The 20058-nt window shown below is 38.4% G+C and overlaps 1 protein-coding gene across 3 annotated transcripts in view; it reads left to right on the top strand.

The window, feature by feature from the left end:
- The window catches only part of LOC131427288 (furin-like protease 1), a 664527-nt gene that overhangs the window by 270062 nt on the left and 374407 nt on the right, over positions 1 to 20058 (top strand). For all 3 annotated transcript variants that reach the window (XM_058590335.1, XM_058590336.1, XM_058590334.1), the window contains one exon: positions 11337 to 12259. In XM_058590335.1, coding sequence (XP_058446318.1) covers positions 11618 to 12259 — 642 coding nt within the window. In that variant the 5' untranslated portion in view covers positions 11337 to 11617. The remainder of the gene's footprint in view (positions 1 to 11336; positions 12260 to 20058) is intronic.

Below are 20058 nucleotides of genomic sequence, written 5' to 3' on the forward strand. Positions count from 1 at the left end.
TTATGAAAGGGACAAAACAAACGGCTATGAATGGGACGTCCCCTTCATAACTGTCCCTTTCAAAACTGCTATTTTACACATGGTTTCTAATAAAGTTTTTGCATCCTTTGAGATTAAAAATGCCACCTACAAAGAGAACTCGGCATGATGCACACAAAATTGAAGGGGCAGTTAATGAAGTTTCGCGATTAGATCTTTAACTTCGAATGAGCTGCAACCTGAAACATCTACCGTAAAAGGGACAGGGTTTGGATCTTCCGCTTTCAATGAACTACGACCCTATACTCTGAATGAGTCACAAGCTGGACATTACGATACAGAAGTTCTTATATCTCCGGAAGCCTGTCAACCGTTTCCTAAAGCTTCACCTCGAAAAACCACCAAAAAGCAACGTAAAGATAAAACCACAATTATAATTGAAACCCCTGAAAAAGATAGATTGCTTTCAGAGAACATGATGGATATCTTAAAGAAAAAACATCCAAGACTGAGGAACATAACATAACATAACCTTAAAACATGTGAAACAAATTTCTGAAAGCTATACAACCGATCAGAAATCAAACAAACCCAGAAGTAACAAAAAGTACAAAAAGACAAAAACCGTGAATAAAAAAATCCTAAAGTTAGCCAAAAGAGTGCCAAAGTTGCACGAAAAATTGCAAACAGTAGCAACAGCAGCGAAGCGTTGTCAAATGTAGATATATTTAGATAAATCAGGGCATGATAATGTGATGTTTGGAGGAAAAAATATTCAGAAAGCACTGGAGATTGGTTGCTATGTAAATTATGTTCGAAATACCTGTGGCGTTATAGGGGTTTCTGAAATTTTTTTGCTCACTCTTTCATTAAAAAATACCAATGATTCTGAGTTCATTTTATAAGACTGTAAACTAGACTTTATGGAGGCTGTTGATTACAATTCAAAGAAAAAAGGAATTGATATTTTTCAAGTGCATTCTACGTCTGAAGAGAAGGGTATGAAACTGTTGATTAGTCTTTTATTTTGAATATTTTGAATATCCAGTAATGAGAATTTTTTTTCATTATTTCTGAGAAAAACAGTTTATTAAAGTTGACTTCTGTTTAAGTTTATAAAAAAGAGCTTAATTATATCAATCTTTAAGATAAAAATGGCATAACAATTAGCTCCAGTCACTTTTAAATTTGTTTTTTTTTTGTAATTATTGCAACATATTCCATCGAATTACGTACTGTCCCTTTCATAAACTATTGCGTCCCTTTCGATACGGTTAATGTATGAAAGGGACAAAATAACCGTATTTTAAAAATGCGAAACTAAATAACTAAGGTCTGACTATTGGCAGTAATTGCATTTCACTTCAAAAGTTCATTGATAAATGCTTTCTATTCGACTCTAACCTAATCCAAATATATTATCAATCTCCTACTACAGTTCGGCTGAAAAGTTCGTATCGTTTAATAGAAACACACATTTTTTTGCCAAAATTCGTTTTTATTATCCAACATAATTGCCATCAGAGGCGATACAGCGATTATAGCGATCTTCCAACTTTTCGATACCATTTTTGTAGTACGATTTGTCCTTTGCCTCAAAATAGGCCTCAGTTTCAGCGATTACCTCTCCATTGCTTCTAAATTTTTTACCAGCGAGTATTCTCTTGAGGTCTGAGAACAGGAAAAAGTCACTGGGGGCCAAATCTAGAGAATACGGTGGATGATGGAGCAAAACGAAGCCCAATTCGTTCAATTTCAGCATGGTTTTCATCGACTTGTGACACGGTGCATTGTCTTGATGAAACAAAACTTTTTTCTTCTTCAAATGAGGCCGTTTTTTTGAAATTTCGTCCTTCAAACGTCTAATAATGCTATATAATAGTCACTGTTGATGGTTTTTCCCTTTTCAAGGTGGTCTATGAAAATTATACCATGCGAATCCCAAAATACAGACGCCATAACCTTACCGATTGTTGAGTCTTTCCACGCTTTGGGTTCGGTTCATCGCGTGCAGTCCACTCAGCTGACTGTCGATTGGACTCCGGAGTGAAGTGATGGAGCCATGTTTCGTCCATTGTTATATATCGACGAAAAAAATCGGTTTTATTTCGATATAACAGCTACAAACACTGCTCAGAATCATCAATTCGTTGTTGTTTTTGATCGATTGTGAGCTCACGTGGCACCCATTTTGCACAAAGCTTTCTCATATCCAAATATTCGTGAATAATATGTCCAACACGTTCTTTTGATATCTTTAGGGTGTCAGCTATCTCGATCAACTTCACTTTACGGTCATTGAAAATCATTTTGTGGATTTTTTTCACGTTTTCATCGGTAACAGCCTCTTTTGGACGTCCACTGTGTTCATCGTCTTCGGTGCTCATATGACCAGTAAGAAATTTTGCAAACCACTTACGAATTGTTGCTCCGCCCGGTGCAGAGTCTGGATAACACTCATCAAGCCATTTTTTGGTATCGGCGGCACTTTTTTTCATCAAAAAGTAGTGTTTCATCAACACACGAAATTCCTTTTTTCCATTTTTTCACAATAACAAAAGTAGCTTCACTCAAAATGCAATATCTCACAAACTAATAATCAGACAGCTGTCAAATTTATACACGTATCTTTTGAAGGTTGGTACTAACTGAAAATGGTATGGATTTAATTCTAGTGGCCCCCTCTCATAGAAACGATACGAACTTTTCAGCCGATCTGTTATAATCTTAAAATCAAAAATGTCCCTTTCATGCCACCTCTCCCCTAGTATAAGGCTTCAATATCTCACCCTTCACCAGTTAAAAGGCTGCCTAACGATCAAGACTTTAAACAGGTAACAGTTGCATCAATTATTCACCTGAAATGAAATCAGTGCGACGAATGTGAGAAATAACACAATACCTTGTCTGTGAATGAATCCGCTGATGATTTCGCATCTTTTTTTATTCACTTCATAGAACAGTAACCAATTTCCGTTTGTAATCATGGCATCTAACCTTTATCAGACAGTCTAACCGTGCCAGCATAGCCACAAAAGTTTGTTACCGACCGGAAGCTTAGACCTACGACGGAGCGGCCTGAAGAAAGGTAGCAAAATTGCAAACAATCCAATTGTCGTATTTTTGCATACAAATGCGTCGATCTTCAACACGTTGATGCATTGACATAGTCCTTTCCAGTGCCACCTCTCCATAACTACGGCTAGTCACAAACAAACACAGAGCGGTCCTGTTCTACTCTACCGATATTCAGATGAGTTTCGACCCGAGCAGCCGAGGAAAACGGAGATGCAGGGGGCCGGCGCTTGATGTAGGCCTGCGATGTTTGCTCTGCCGGACCGGAAAGTTTTCCTTCCGGACTGATGCTCGAGCGCCGGGTCGTTTGTATTGCCAGAAACCAGAAGGAAAGTGTGAACGGGCGTTGGCGCAACATTTTTTTTCCTCCTTATACCTCCTTACTTGCCGGTGATGAGGGAAATCATGAACCCGGGTGATCTTCGTGATGATGATCCATTTTGACCGCCGAGAACCAGGTCAAAGTCCCACTGTTAGCAAGAAAACTCATCAAAATGAGCGACAGACGCTGCTGTAGCTCGTAGTGCCACATTTCGAACGAACGATCCGACCGGAATCGGTAAAATGTAGCCAGCAGAAGGTGGTTAGAACTTCCTCGATAGGCCCGGTGCAGAAAATGCTATGCCGGGATGTGATTTTTTCTCTTCTCCATAAAACGCAAGGACGTGCATCGCATACATTCCCAGAACTCATGGTTCAACGCCATTCGGTGCAAAAGTGATATAAGGCCTGTTTTTTTTCTTATTTCCTCGAAGAGAAGTGTATTCGAAGGTGCAACAAGACGGGGCCGAAGGTGGATGCGCCAGACCTGGAAACAACAATGTCGAATGCGTTTCTGTCTCTCCGACAGCCAACCTGAGTTGAATAAATATTTTGCATTCTGCCGGTGATGCGCCCCCGCCCTCGCCTCCGCGCTTCGGTACTGCAAGCGGAATTGCGAGTGATTGTGGAGAAAATTTATTTTAATGAGATTTCCTGGCCGAATGGGAGGCGCATCTGGTGGGGGTGGGGGATGGAAGCATCGTCGAGGTGGCCGTTCAGGTGCGACACTAATTGATTGTTTCTGTTTCAGAGTTCCCCGAGTTGTTCAGAGCAATCTTGATTTAATTACATCATGAGCGTGCCGGGATTGAGTACTGGCAACTGGCGCTTCAAGTTTACGACGCCTGGTTAGACGCGATGTGAAGGGCCTAAGTGGATGCTTTGCAGTAGTTGCGCAATGAAGAAGATGCTCGAAAGAACGAACAGGTGCCTACCCGGGGCGAACGAATTGCGGTGAGAAACTGCTTCGCTGCAGTTCTCGCAAGATAAAATAGTTAATTTAATAATCTTAGAAAATATGCGGTCTGAATACAAATGTGCCATATTCCGTTGAGCACGAAAGTAGCTCCAAAATGACATCTTTCAACCGCCCAGTTTCAAGATCTGTCAAATCGACGGAAACAGCTGGGTGTCGTATAATTATGTGCTTGTCGAATGTGTCTTTCTTTTGTTACTGAGCAGAAAAAAATATTTATTTTACAAGTGTGGCAATTTCAGAAAAGTGTAGCAGTCCATCAGACTTCAGATACTGCGAATAAATTAAACTTTGCACATGTTTTCGATATAACAAAAATATAATTCTTCTCAAAGGAGAGACTAACCCGATTCAAGAGTGACTATTAAAAAGGGAGAATGATTTTTCGTATGTACTCTCAAGTCTTTTTATGCAGGGTCTTAGGTTTTTACGCTTTCGAGGCGACCTTTCATTTTATGAGTTATCTACTTGGTACAGGGTTGCGCCAAAGAATCCGACACATTGTGTTCTCCGGTTACACATGAACCTAACAAAGGAGAAACCGAACACGGCATCGGAAAGTAGAAGAATGAAGGTTTATTTTCGTCTTGGAGAGCGGTTTATTATCGTCTAGTAGAGAGAATCGAACTCGTTCAACATTCTCTGGTGTCCGGACAGTCCGGACGTGACCCGGAGGTTTTATTTTGGTCACAGAACTGTTTTACAAAATTTTCCAACCACAGCTTCATAGTATTACGCGAATGCAAGGGTATTTTCGGTTTTATTTTTTCCATAAATACGTTTATTTCTTAAGGCAGTTTACGTAAGTTTTTCCTTGCCGTAGCATCACTTTTATCAGGTGTAAAACTTTGCTTCCGCCGTTTTCCGATAGGTGGCTGTACCGGCTTGGGCTAGTCAAAATACATAGATGATAATGCCTTTAAAGTGAGTGTGTACAGCGCCTAACGAATTGTCATCGCCGTTTCAGTGACAGTTGTTCTTGTTTTCGTATTATTCACGTTCGAAAATGTCTGTTTATGTGCCCAATTCTCGCCGTTTGCGGGAAGTTTTACTTTTCTGTTACAAATCGAAAAAAAACTTGTTTTAATCCACCTAGTGGTGTAATGATGCCTTTCTCATGTATAATATTGTGGTATTCTATTCAAAAATTTTTTCGTCGATTTTTGAAAGAAACCAAAAGATTGTTTGTGCATTAACTAGTATAACATACAGAATAAAACAGTGCTTTGATTGCGTAGGTCATCCTTAAGAAAACGAAGTGGGTTCACTATAATATATACTTCCAGCACCGGAACCCGAGAACCGGTATAATCGAATTTGGCTCGTATGGTCACCAACTAACATAACGTTCAAACTTCACTAGTTTTCATACGATTTGCCATCGTACTCCAAACGACGGTTTAAATTTTTGTTGAACCCAAAAATATGCAGTAATTTTTGGTAGGACCATAAGACCTTTCATTTGGCTCTAAGATTGGGAATAACGGTTTAGAGTCCAGTTTATAACATTTTTTACGGTTTTTTTCCGCCGGTTTAAGTGACGGTGTACAATATTGAACACACTTTATCCTATAACTCCGGAACCGGAAGTCAGACCCGGATGAAATTCAGGAATTCCGTATGGGACCACGAGTCCTTTCATTTGAATCTAAGTTTGTCAAAATCGGTTCAGCCATCTCCGAGAAAACCTAGTGAGATTATTTGACACATACACACACACACATACACACACACACAGACATTGCTCGGCTCGATGAACTGAGTCGAATGGTATATGACACTTGGCCCTCCGGGCCAATTTTCACTAGTCGGTTTTTCAAGTGATTGCATAACCTTTCTATATGAGAAAGGCAAAACGCAGCTGAAGCGCATCGAATGCTCTCAAAAACTTACGGTGATGCTGCTTTGAGTAAAAGAACGTGTCGTGATTTCGATGTCGACGACAAAACATGGTGGTGGAAAAGAAAAAACCTTCAAAGATGAACAACTAGCTTGATGAAGATTCGTGCCAAACCCAAGAAGAGCTTTCCGAATCGTTGGGAGTGAGTCAGTAAGCCATTTCAAAACGTCGCAAGGTCCTGGGCATGATTCAGAAAGAAGGAAACTGGGTGCCGTACATGACAAAGTCATCCGACAATGCTCGGCCTCACGTCGCAAAAGTGGTCAAAAAGTACCTGGAAACGCTGAAATGGGAAGTCTTGCCCCACCCGCCGTATTTCCCAGATGTCGCCCCTTCTGACTTCCACCTATTTCGTTCTATGGCACACGGCCTGGCAGATCAACATTTTCAATCCTTCGAAGAGTTCGAAAAATGGATTGATTCATGGATAGCGTCAAAAGAGGACTCCTTTTTTCGAGCCGGGATCCGAAAATTGCCGGAAAGATGGGAGAAAGTTGTCGCTAGCGACGGACAGTACTTTGAATAATACATCAGTAAGCACTTTTTTGCAAAAAAGCTTTAAATTTTGGAAAAAAAGGTGGAAGCAAAGTTGTACACCTGATACATAGAATTCTTGTCCTAATATAATTCTAGTATGGTCACAACGATTTGAATTTAATAAAACACATTTCTCCTATTTTTCTAATATCATATTAGGTATTTCGTCATTTATTATAAAATCTATTCAAGAATAGTATTTTAGCCAAACAACTGATATAAATTATAAAATAAGCTGGTATTTTCATACATTTGGTTGATAATTTCATAATATTTTGAGTTTGTTTGTATCATTACATCATTTCTATTAAAATTTTGCTATTGGATGAACTAATGGACGCAGTTGGAATTAGAACTAAGTCTTAAAAGGGTCAATTATTAAATTGAAACTCCCACTGTCTTTCTGTCTTTATGGAATAATGAAAAAGTTTCATGTATGGAAGGTCACGACAAGGAAGAATGTCTCGAACTGGGGCATTGGATAGTCTACCTTGGGTACGCAAAGAATTTATTAGTTGAGATCTGACATCACGATACTCCACGCATGTCCAAATGACATGATCAATATCGCGATAATCTTCGCCACAAGCGCACAATGATTAGGCTCGGAAAGTCCAATTCGAAGGAGATGTGCATCTAACGTGTAGTGATTGGACATAAGTCTGGACATCACACGAATAAAATCCCTCCACACATCCAGTCCCCTAAACCATGCCTTTGTTGATATTTTAGGAATAATTGAGTGCATCCACCGACCCAGATCATCTTTACCCCAAGTAGCTTGCCAGCTGGCAAGTGTTCTTTGGCGAGACGCGCTATAGAATTCGTTGGAAGCAATCGGTCTCTCATAAATTTCACCCTCAATAGCACCACGTTTGGCTAAAATAACGGCTCTTTCATTGCCTGGAACGAAGCAATGACCCGGGATCCAAGATTTTCGGTTTTAATTTAAAATGTTTTTTTTACGACTGATTCTTCAAAAACGAGTTATAAATAAAAATGCCATGAGCGACACTCCAGTGTCCCATGATGGGAAACTACAAGACGAAAATAAACCAACTTGAATAAAAGTAAAAACGTTTATGTGCCCTAAGCACCAACCATTTCCTAAATAGACCATTGTAAGAAGAAAACAATGTTTTCGTTTGGCACGTTAGCAAAGACGTTGCACCTTATGGTGGGAAAAATAATTACCAAAAATTTATCAAAATCAATCCAGGTGTATTTTTGTAAATATAGAGTAGAATGGTGTACTGTAGTGCTCTCTTTTTTGCGTCCTCGTATATCTGCATTTTTCGACTGAATACGACTAGTACGCATTATTTCAAAAGATTATTTAATTGATAACATTTATGTAAAGTAACATTTTCGTATTTTTTTTTAAATAAAAAAAGTGCTCGAGATATCAAAATGTGTAAGAAATGATAATTAGTGGCTTGATTTAAAGAAAGTAAGCTCAATTATGTATTAGTTTATTATTAATTCAAAAATTTAAACAAGACAATATATTAAATGATATGTAAAAAAAGCAAAATGAATTTTGCTTGCGTAGTATTAAAACGTTTTGCAAATATTGGAAAACTAGCGATAGAGTATTCTGTGATATCTCCTCACAAACTGTATTTTATTGGATTTTCGGATGATTATGACTTTCAGTTCAGTTTATTTTGGTTTAGTTTCAGATAGAAAGACACTAGTAAAAAAAATCAGTTTGGACCGAAAAATTTTTTTTTGTTAGAAAAATGTTAACCTACAACAAGTTTATCTTGCAAAGTATGAACTGTTTGTAACGAAAATTTTCACCTATCTGGAGACAAATTTTCATCATATTCAAAAATATATATTTGATTTACAAATCAACTATAAATTTTTGGAATCGTTGTTTTTTCAGTGTTATATTGAGTTTAGAATTTTTATTCAAAAATTTTATTTATTATGGGAAAATCTTTAGTAATTTCCTAAAAACTGTTTCCACAGTAAAGTGAATAAAATGGATGCTGTGCGTTTGGATATCAGCTTTCGTTTATTTACTTGTTTGTGCGGTTGAAATTCTGCGTTTTCAAATGTCGCGTATTGGAAAGGAAGTGAAAATTAAGGAAATTCATCATGCCAGTGTTAAAACCATCATTAATAAGTTTGAGGAACGCAAACTCTTTGGATGAGCTACCAGGAAGAGGCAGAAAACCCGGTTCTTCCAACCCGAAACTGGACCAAAAAGTGATATCTCTAATCATGAAAAACAAATCAATGTCAATACGCGATTTGGCCAAAAAAAGCAGGAACGAGTGTCGAAATGATCCAGAGGCGAAATCACCTGAAGACCTACAGAACTATAAAATCTCGAAACAAAGTGTAGAACAGAAGAAGCGAGCAGCAACAAGGGCCCGGAAATTGTATTCGTGTCTTTTGCAGTGTCCGGATGTATGCGTTTTGATGGACGATGAGACTTATGTAAAGGAGGACTCAAAAACCCTTCCAGGTCCACAATACTTCACTGTCGTCGTTTGGGAGGATGTGAGCGATGCGGACAGGTCGATTCATGTGGAGAAATTCGGTCGAAAAGCACTGGTATGGCAAGCAATATGTTCCTGTGGTCAACCATTTTTTACACCATCGGAACTATAAATGCAGAAATCTATCGATCTGAGTGTCTCCAGAAGAGATTGCTGCCTTCATATAAGAAGCATAGTACACCTCCACTGTTTCGGCCGGATTTAGCGTCGGCTCACTATGCCAAAACCAGTCTCAATTGGCTTGCGGAAAAGGGCATAAATTTCGTTGAGAAAAATATCAATCCACCTAATTGCTCTTAGTTTCGACCCATCGAACGCTACTGGGCAATCGTGAAGCGGGTCTTCCAGAAGACTGGTTCAAACAAATTTGGGCTCATACGTCCAAAAAATGCGATGCAACACTTGTCCGAAACTTGATGAAGAGCGTTCGATCAAAAGTTCGAAAATTCGTGAAGGAATACCATAAATTTCATCCGGTTTTCATAATGCTCATGTTTAACCTCGTACAATAAAACATCAATTTTTAGTTTGAATAAAATATCGTTTTTTATCATAAGTTGAAAGAAACATTTGTGGATAGCTTATTTTCGGCAATTGAACGTGGCTTAAGTGCAGGTTCGAGTAATGAAATCAATTCAATCTTTTAAAAGATGATTTTACTACTGATTATTTTCTCAGTTATTCACACCAAACTTTAGTCCTGGAATGGTCTTTGAACTGCGCTTTTACGAACATCCAACGTCTGTGAAGTTTCGGACTCAATTTCATAGAATTGCAAATTCCATTCGAATCGTAACACATCAATTCGTCTGCACGTTGCTTCGCCAGTACCACCACCACCAAGCGATAAATCAAGGATTCATGGTGCGTAGCGCGACCACGTGTTGCTCTCCCACAATTGCTGACGGAATTGTTGTTAGTTGAACGGTTCGATATTCAACGTTCCTTACGCCAGTGCAACGCGCAGGCACATACCGTAACTCCGAACGAACCGGGAGCACATTATCCAAAACGTTCGGAATTTAATTTCAACTTCTATGGCAGTCTCCTAGAACTCCTCGGTTCCCTACAAGCTCGGATCGCCACCCGCCCTACGGTTGATGTACGGAGTTCAATTATCGAAATTGGAACGTCGTTCCGATTGAGGAGCTGTTGTTTTTTCTTCGCCGCACACGTTCCAACCCGAAGTCCCGAGTCTGTCGAACGAAAAAAATGTTGATCAACTTTGGACTCTACTGCTGCTGCTGCTGCTGCTGGTAGACTGGTAGTGGTACTGCATTTTTTCCCCGGATTCCGACAGTAGCAGTTGCACTCATTCTTCCGAGGTTTGACCTGCAATCAAACCGAAGAAAAGTCGACCGCAATCAATCCTTGATGCTCGGGCAAAACTAATATTGACTTGTGCTGTTGGTTCGAGAGAAGGGATGCACTTATATTGCAGTCCAATCGGATAGCCCCGGAACGTGGAGCAAGGGGAAGAACTGAGTTCGATTCAGTTCGCAACGAAGCTATCATCACTCATCGGGGTTGATGATGGAGGATATTAGTGAGGAACTAATCTCGGGGAAAAAAAACTTACGCTTTTGTGGAGCGCCATTCCGGATGGTAATTAATAATTATTGGCAAAGTTTCTACCATTTCGGCTGATGATATTTAATTCATGAACATTTCGAAACCGCGCCAAAATTCGTTGTTTCGTTTAGGCTCGAGACAAACAATTTTGCATCGACTCGGCTCCAAAGAAAACTTTGTCAGTAATTAATTTTTAACCACCGATAGATCATCATCTAACAATGGATGTGGAAATCTTGACGGCTCCACTGTTTGCTTGATAATCCGCACAAATTAGCCAACCAACCAATCATTGTTTCCATTATTGCTAAAAACCGACGCTGTTCAACGTGCTCGAAACAAGTTTAGATTCAGAGTTATGAATTCCGAAAATTTTCGATTTCATCCAAATGTAAACAACAACTTTTGTAATTTTCAACTAATTTGAATCTAACATTTTCATTCTCATCCTTTCTCCTTTCAGAAACTTATCGGGTGCTAATTGATCCCGCCTCGGCAAGAAAAACAAGCTTCGATAGAATCGCTCCCCTCAATCGGGCCAGATGCGTTGTGGCCGTTGGAAGCAACGCAAAAATACTGATTATAATCGAATCGAAAGTTCCCCACTCTCTGAGTTGGGTTTGAGTTAAGTAGAAAAAGTGATTTAATAAGGCTCCGTTAGAGCAGTTGACAAAGTTTCCTCGACTTTGTTCTAATCAATGAGCCCCGTTCCGCTGGCAGCTCTCGCACCTGTCGATTACCAGAATGAAGTCTGAGGTAGTAGCGGGAGGAACGCAATCCCGAGCGGCAACGATGCTGGAATGTGATGTTAGATGGACAGATAGTGGGAAGATAGTGAGCTGTGGTGGTAGCTACGAAACCGACCGACGAAAAAGTGCCAAATTTAGCAACGACCATAACGATGATGAAGGAGCGCTGAGCCCGCCGCCAGCTGAGGCCCGGTTCATTGCCACCACAACGACACCATTCCAGTCCTGCGTGCACAACCGGAGCGATCGCGGGGTGCCGTGCGGGAGCACAACACCGGCAGCAGTCAGCCGCAGTAGGCTTTCCTCCCCCGCAGCAGCACGGTGGCACCGATATCAGCCGGTAGTGTTACTGTACATAGTAGCGGTAGTGTTAGTAGGTGCAATTCCCGTGGTATACTGTGATGCAGCTAGTAGTGGTAAGAGCGACAGTGGCAGTAATAGTAGTAGTAATAGTACTAGGCAAATTAGTTCCAATGTCGTGGTGGATCCGGCGGACCGTGCGAGTCAGTGCATCACCGAGGACCACTACGAAGGCAGCGGACACTATACACATCACTGGGCTGTGCACATTCCGAGCGGAGACGAGCGGATGGTGGAACAGGTGGCCGAGGAGCACGGGTTCATCAATCTGGGCAAGGTGAGTCGAATATAGCACAACAATGCGTATTTCCTTCGCATATTTGCTCTCTACAAATTGACGAACTAAATCTTCCATTTTTATCCACATCACAATGCTCCAATCTTTTTTTTCGATTATAGAGGTTTTAACATTATTGTCATTCACCTCTTCGGGCCAGAAAAGTTTTCTGACCCTATGTGCGGGGTTGGGAATCGAACCCAGGTGGGCAGCGTGAAAGGCATCGACTTACCCATCACGCTATACCCGTTCCCCTCAATGCTCCAATGATTTGTTTTAAATTCAAATTCAAAACACTAGAAACTGTCTTGAACTTGATTTTAAATTTTAATCTTGGCAACAGAAACAGAACAAGAGATAGAAGAGAGACGAAGTTGCGATCCATTATGGGGACGGGCCAAACTGTTGTTAACCCGTGGCATAAAACATATACGGAATCAATATCCAATTGCATAAACCTTCCTTTCAACACTAATAATAAAGTCTTGTACAAAGTTTTACCTACATTTTTTAGTATGGAAATCCATTATTTCTTCATATCTTCCTCCGATTACACTTCCTTAGGATGTTTCCGGAGTGGCTGTAGTTCCGGTGCGTTCGAAGTCCCTTGACCTCATTAGCGTTGTACCACTCCATAAACAATTTTCGAGTAATGGTCCAAAGCTAAATCCAACCAGAAAAGCGTAGCACCATTGCACTATGGTCCGAAACGGGAAAATAACGCAACAAAAATATTTTCACTATTAAATATTAGTTTTTTGTAGTTGGTGTCTTCACAAAAGTTGTTTGTAATCAAATGGCGCTCCTTTTGATAAAAAAAAGTTACTAGGGTGGTCCTCAATTAGATTGAAATCTGAAATCTAAATTTCTTAATTGAACTCAGAAAAGATTTTGTTGTAAAATAAAGTTGTAGGAAATTTTATTTTGAGAAACTTTGCTGAAAAAAGCACCTCTCTAGCGTTTCATTTGATCGAGTTACATCAATTTTACCGAGTAAAAGTAGGGTGGCTCCTGAAAAATCACTTTTTTTGTTCTAACTTTTTTTGTGAAATGTTCTACGGAAAAGTTGTTTTCAGAAGAGTTGTTGAACTAATCATTGCGCATAATTTTGCTCAACCAAGATTTTTTATATGAGCTACCAGTAAAAAGTTATGATTGTTTTTTCATCGAAAACTGGACAAGCTTCAAATATCAATATTCATCAGATGCCAGATCCTATGCGATTCCTGAAAGGTCATAATATAAGTAAAAATTTTAGAGAAAATTGATAGGGTGTTATTTTTTTAACTTATTTAAATTAGTTTTAAAAATACCTTTAAAAAACTCAAAAACATTGCATAGCTCTTAAATGCCTTAACGTTTCAACGTACTTTCTTCAGCTAAATAATATTATTAATTAAATCCATTCGAGAAATGAGACACACAAAAACTACAGCCGAACATTTCACAAAAAAGTTAGAACAAAAAAAGTGATTTTTCAGGAGCCACCCTACTTTTACTCGGGAAAATTGATGTAACTCGATCAAATGAACAGCTAGAGGGGTGCTTTTTTCAGCAAAGTTTCTCAAAATAGTATTTCCTACAACTTTATTTTACAGCAAAATCATTTTTGAGTTCAAATAAGAAATTTAGATTTCAGATTTCAATCTAAATAAGGACCACCCTAGTAACCTTTTTCATCAAAAGGAGCGCCATTTGATTACAAACAACTTTTGTAAAGACACCAACTACAAAAAACTAATATTTAATAGTTATTTAGGGGTTTGGTACCACGTGGGTACCGGATTTGTGCTAAGTACACATAACTATTTTCATTTTTTACGTTTCGCTTTCAGCGCATCAGTGCGTCAGCAGTTTATGTTGAACTGCTAACGCCACCTAACGGTTCAACATAAACCGCTGAGCAGACTTAAAGTTAATGCTATTTACATATACACTTATCACACCGAAGTGCTATGTCTTTACTGACGTGCCGAAAGAAACGAAACTAAGTGACGACGTTCTGGCCGTGAACAGATAGTAGTTATTTAGGGATTTGGTTCCACGTGGGTATCGGAACGTGCCGAAAGAAACGAAACTAAGAACGTCGTCACTTAGTTTCATTTCTTTCGGCACGTCAGTAAAGACACAGCACTTCGGTGTGATAAGTGTATATGTAAATAGCATTAACTTTAAGTCTGCTCAGCAGTTTATGTTGAACCGTTAGGTGGCGTTAGCAGTTCAACATAAACTGCTGACGCACTGATGAGCTGGAAGCGAAACGTAAAAAATGAATATTTAATAGTGAAAATATTTTTGTCACGCTAATTTTCCGTTTCGGACCACTGTGCATTGTGTGACCTTAGTAGAGGAAATAGACTAGGGAGCTAATATTTTTGGGTCATCTCTAGTTTCGTAAAGCGGTAGTGCTCAAAAGTTTAAGCGACTTAAAAAGATCCCTATGCAAAATTTCCGATAAATCGGATATGTGTGTGGTGACGCAGCAGAAAATGTCAAAGTATGCAAAAAAATACATGATTTGGCAAGCAATTTTCTCATGTGGAAATCGAAACACTCTGAATGAGAATTACATAAACGAATGTTTCCAAAAGCGTCATCTTAAATTTCGTAAAGCGGTAGTGCTCAAAAGTTTAAGCGACTCAAAAAAATCCCTACGCAAAATGTCAGCTAAATTGGATATGAGTAAGTGCGGTCAAAGTTTAAAAATTTTCGACCTTGAAAAATCACCTGAGGGGAAGGGGTACGGGAAATTTCCGAAAACGATTTTTTTATGGCGAATGGTTTAGTATTGCAAGAAAACTTTAAGATTAGGTGTAAACTCGAAAAAAAAAAATTTTATATATTGACTCTGATTTTGAGATTTCCGAAAAAAAATTCGATGCCAAATATATTAGAATCACATAAAACGTTGAGATCTGGTGATATCTTGACAAAAGGTTATGCAATTCTAAAGCAGAAACCTCGATTTCAGAAAACCCAAGTTCCAGAGTCAGAGTATATTTTAAAAAAATTTGTTTTTGTTTTTGAGATAGAACCAAATCTTTCATCATATGGCATTTGGCATATTTTTTTCCATTTCGGAAGTCTTAAAATTCCTAATCTAATTTTCTATTTCGGAAATCTAAGCCCGAAAATTGGGTACATCCCAAAAAAATATTTTCGAGATCTCGATATTTCATGAATTTTCTAGATATTTGGCATGAAAAAATAAGTTCAATTTCGGAAATCTCAAAATTTTGTCTAAGTCCCTGAGAGTTGATATATTTCGAACATTGTTTTTTGTGAGATAACACCAAATTTTGACGTTTTATGTAATTCGTAAAACATTTGGCATCCATTTTTTTGCTATTTCAAAAATCTCGAAATTCATTCTAATTTTCTTTTTCGAAAATTTATGTTCCAAAGTGGATTTATCTCAAATTTTTTTCCGAGATTTCGATGTTTCAGCCAATTTGAAGATATTTGGCATAAGCAAAAAAGTTCGATTTTTGTTAATCTAAATATAGAAATTAATAAATTCCAGAGTCGATTCGTTCAAAAAAATTTGTTTGAGGTAACACCAAATTTCTACAATTTATGCAACTCTACAACATTTGGAATCAAAAAAACGGCTTCGGAAATTTCACATACACAGAAAGAAAAGATGAAACTTACATGACATGTAAACCGATAGTACTATGAAATAGACATCAGTTGAAACGAAAATCTGATTTAAAACCATGATTGAAGTAAAATGACATTGAAATTGATTTAGTTTTTCATTGAACAAGACTGTATGTTTACAAACCGCTTCGTTTTGTAATGTAAATTTCCATTCAATTACCTGCTCTAAACATGTGCATGAAAATAAATGTAAAATCACAAAATATTTTGATCTGTGTACCTTTCCTCCCCACTCAGGTGATTTTTGAAGATCGAAAAGTTTTGAACTTTTACCGCCGGGTGGCACCACTTACCGATATCCGATTTAGCTGAAATTTTGCATACCGACTTTTTTTTAAGGCGCTTAAGGTTTTGAGAATTACCATTAGAGTTAGAGCATTACGAAATTAGAAATGATCTCACTATATTGGCACCCTGAAGGAGACGCTTTTGGAAGCTGTCCTTTATGTAATTCGCATTCGGAGTATTTTGATTTCGACATGAGCAAATTGCTTGCCATATCAGGTATTTTTTGCTAACCTTGACATTTTCTGCTTTCTAACGTATTCTGGGACATCAAACATACAAAACAGAAGATTTGGAAGCTGCGGTGTCGCCTTTCACGTACGTCTCGTCATCCATAATGAGAAATTGTGGTTATGTTGCCGTCACCCGATATTTTCATTGAAAATACTCAATGGACAAAATGGCACAGCAATCGTAAGATATGCAGTTAAATTCCGTACACTCTTTGAAACAAAGATCCAGATTTGAGGTAAAGACTGTCCCAGAAAGTATGGACGCAACCAAAAACCGCTGCCATTTCGCAATGGTTCAGAATCTGTCAATTTTTATGGCTGCGTCCTGTAGTTTACACTCTTCTCTAACCACTTGTGCAGTTGTTTATTCGTATTTATTAGTTTGTTTCGAATTGCGTGGACTTTCAGCAGAACAACGTCGAAAAATTGTGTACAAATGGTGCACAGAACGCGGACTGTCACTGAGAGAGATAGCAAAAATGGAAGGAGTAAGTGGAAAAGCCGTGCGAAATGCAATCAGGAAATTCGGTGAGCATAACACCTTTGAGGATAAACCGAAAACGGGTCGAAAAAAAGGTCCTGCTAATCCTCAGTTAGATAAACGTATACTGAAGGCATTTGAGCAAAAGAAGGAGGTTTCAGTTCGGGATGTGGCTAAACAAGTGGGCACTTCGAAGTCAAATGTTCTTCGTGCTAAAGAACGTTTGAATCTTCGAACTTATAAGAAGCAGAAACAACCAAAACGTAGTCCGAAACAAGAAGCATCGATCAGGCCGAGGGTACGGAAGCTGTACAATACGATTCTTACCGGAAATTTGAACTGCATAATCATGGACGACGAAACCTACGTGAAGCTCGATTACAAATCCTTGCCGGGACCACAATATTATACGGTGCGAGGAGGGCAAGTGTTAAACCAGTCCGAGACATCGATTGAAGTCGAAAAATTTGTTAAGAAAGATATGGTCTGGTAAGCAATTTGTAGCTGCGGTAAGATTTCGAAACCCTTCATCACCACTGCTTCAATGAACAGCGAAGTATACATCAAGGAATGTTTACAAAAACGACTTCAACCCATGATTCGAAGCCACAAGGATCCTGTTTCATCGAAGCCACAAGAATGTTTTGGTCATTAACGAAGGCACATCTTAGGAAACATGTTTCGGCAGCCGAAACCATTCAACAGTTCGAAAAAGATGTCAAAGTGTCAAAACTTGTCGTCAAGAAGTCTGTACGGAATTTAATGAGGATGCGAAGGTGCGCCAGCTAGTCTACAATGGCTAAGTAGCAAATGTTGAGAATAATATTCTATTGTTGTAGTCTAATATTATCAGTATATCGAATAAAATCTGAATATGTAACACTTGTTAATAATTTACAGCGAAATCAAAGTGCGTCCATACTTTCTGGGACAGTCTTTAAGACGTCTACATTAGATATAATAACGGGTGTTTTGCCAGAGGTTTTTTTTCCAATACGGATTACTCTACTGTCTGAATGTTATTTTGACAGTGTAAAGTGACATCTCTACTCAGTTTGGTTTGACAAATCATCATGAATAGGTTATCTCCAGAACAACGCTTCCAAATCGTGGAAATTTATTTTCAAAATCATCAGTTTTATTAAATCATCAGTTCAATTAAAACTGTTTATAGAGGGCTTCGTGAATTTTTTGGTGCATATATTTGTCCGTCTGAGACCACGATAAAAAATTGTAGTATTGGTCCTTATTTCTTTAAGAATGAGGAAAGACGACGCGTTACCGTGAATGGAAATCGATACAGAATCATGATCAATGAATTTTTGTTGCCAAATCTTGAAGGTATGGATGTGGAGGAAATGTGGTTCCAACAGGATGGTGCCACTTGTCATACTGCGGCCGAAACAATCGACTTATTGAAAGAACATTTCAACGAAAACATTATTTCGAGAAATGGATCAGTGAATTGGCCTCCGCGTTCGTGTGATTTGACGCCACTCGATTATTTTTTGTGAAGATACGTGAAATCATTGAATTATGTGAATAAACCAGAAAAGATTGATGCTTTGGAAACCAATATTCAATGTACCATTGCTGAAATACGCCCTGAAATGCTTGAAAAAGGGGTCGAAAATTGGACCTGCAGAATGACCTTTGTGATAAATAGTCGTGGTGGTCATTTATCCGAAGTCATATTTAAATGTTAAATACCAAGAAATTATGTACCAAATAAAATAAAATTGGCCATTTCATAATTTGGTATGTGGCCTGAGCTGGGTAGGTCATCCGGTATAAGTGTATGCTTAGGAGTGCATCTAAGCTCGAGGATTTGATTGTTTAGGCTAGCGAAAATGGTTTGAATTTACATACGAAGCCTTACGAAGTCGACCAATAAAAAGTTAGGACCTGATTGAAAAGAATCAGTCCTTTGTTTCGAGCACTAAGTTACCAAGGATTCCTTAACTAAACATTCCAGTGATTAAAATTGGGGTAGAAAAAAAAATGAAACCTTCTATAATAAATACGTGAAGAATATATTACACAACCAAATATAATGCATTAAATTAATTTCGTTGTTCAGCAAATTAATGTAAAATATCATGGTAGGATTTTCTACTACAAAACGATAGTGCATTGCAAACATTAATGACATTTGAGATGATTCATATGGCAATATTTGCCAGTTTACATTTAATCTGTTGAACTATTTTAAAAACGCAATTGTCGATTTTTCTATATTTAAGACCTAGTTTTTTTCAATCAATTAGTTCAGTTGTCATTCATCACAAGTGCATTTGCCAAGTCAAAAAAAATGTCCTCAATCCTGCTCTCGACACGAGTCAAAAATTGAAAACTACGAATAACATTATTCAATTTTCAATTACTGCTATCAGCACGTTACCATAATGATTACTGGCTTGTTCGCTTTTCTCTCTCTCTCTCTCTTTCTGTGACGACCGAAACCCATGGCGATGACCAGACTTCCGCTAGGGACAACTAATCAAACAGAAGTCCCTGCTGCGTCGACCGACCGACCGACCGGCGGACCGACAGATTGATCGACTGGAATGGGCCCTTTTGTTCGGAATGAAATTGTCACGAACAGAACATATGCGTTCATGGTTACACGCATCAAGTGAGCGGAAAGGTTTTTTTTCTGCCGTTCGATGCCTGCGATGGAAACGAAAACCGAACCGTTAGGACGACCAAGCATAGTAACAGTATTTTCAGTGAAATTAAAAACTGGCGAGTTATGATTTAAGACGTTTCAGACTCGGTGATTTATTCTCATTTTTGTAACCGCTGCTTACGTCCTCATGGAAGCACTATCGAGCCGTATATTTTTACAGTATATATCACAACAGTATCCAAATTATTTTCTAACAAATATACGAAATGTTATGATCTCAAGAAGCTGTGATACTGTTTCTATAACAGAAAGTTATCAAAATTAAGGCTATTAAATAGTATTAGACTGATTTTGCTACCTTTAAAAAATAGATTTTATGTCACATTTTGTCAAAATATTTAACTGAATAAGGTCTGTTTGTTTCATTGTGAGCATGTTTGAAAAAATAATGTAATAGCTGAAATTTATTGCACCACGAACTCTTTCCCCTTCATAAAAGCAAAATAAA

Source organism: Malaya genurostris, chromosome 2, assembly GCF_030247185.1.
Source record: "Malaya genurostris strain Urasoe2022 chromosome 2, Malgen_1.1, whole genome shotgun sequence".
Classification (NCBI taxonomy): Eukaryota; Metazoa; Arthropoda; class Insecta; order Diptera; family Culicidae; genus Malaya; species Malaya genurostris.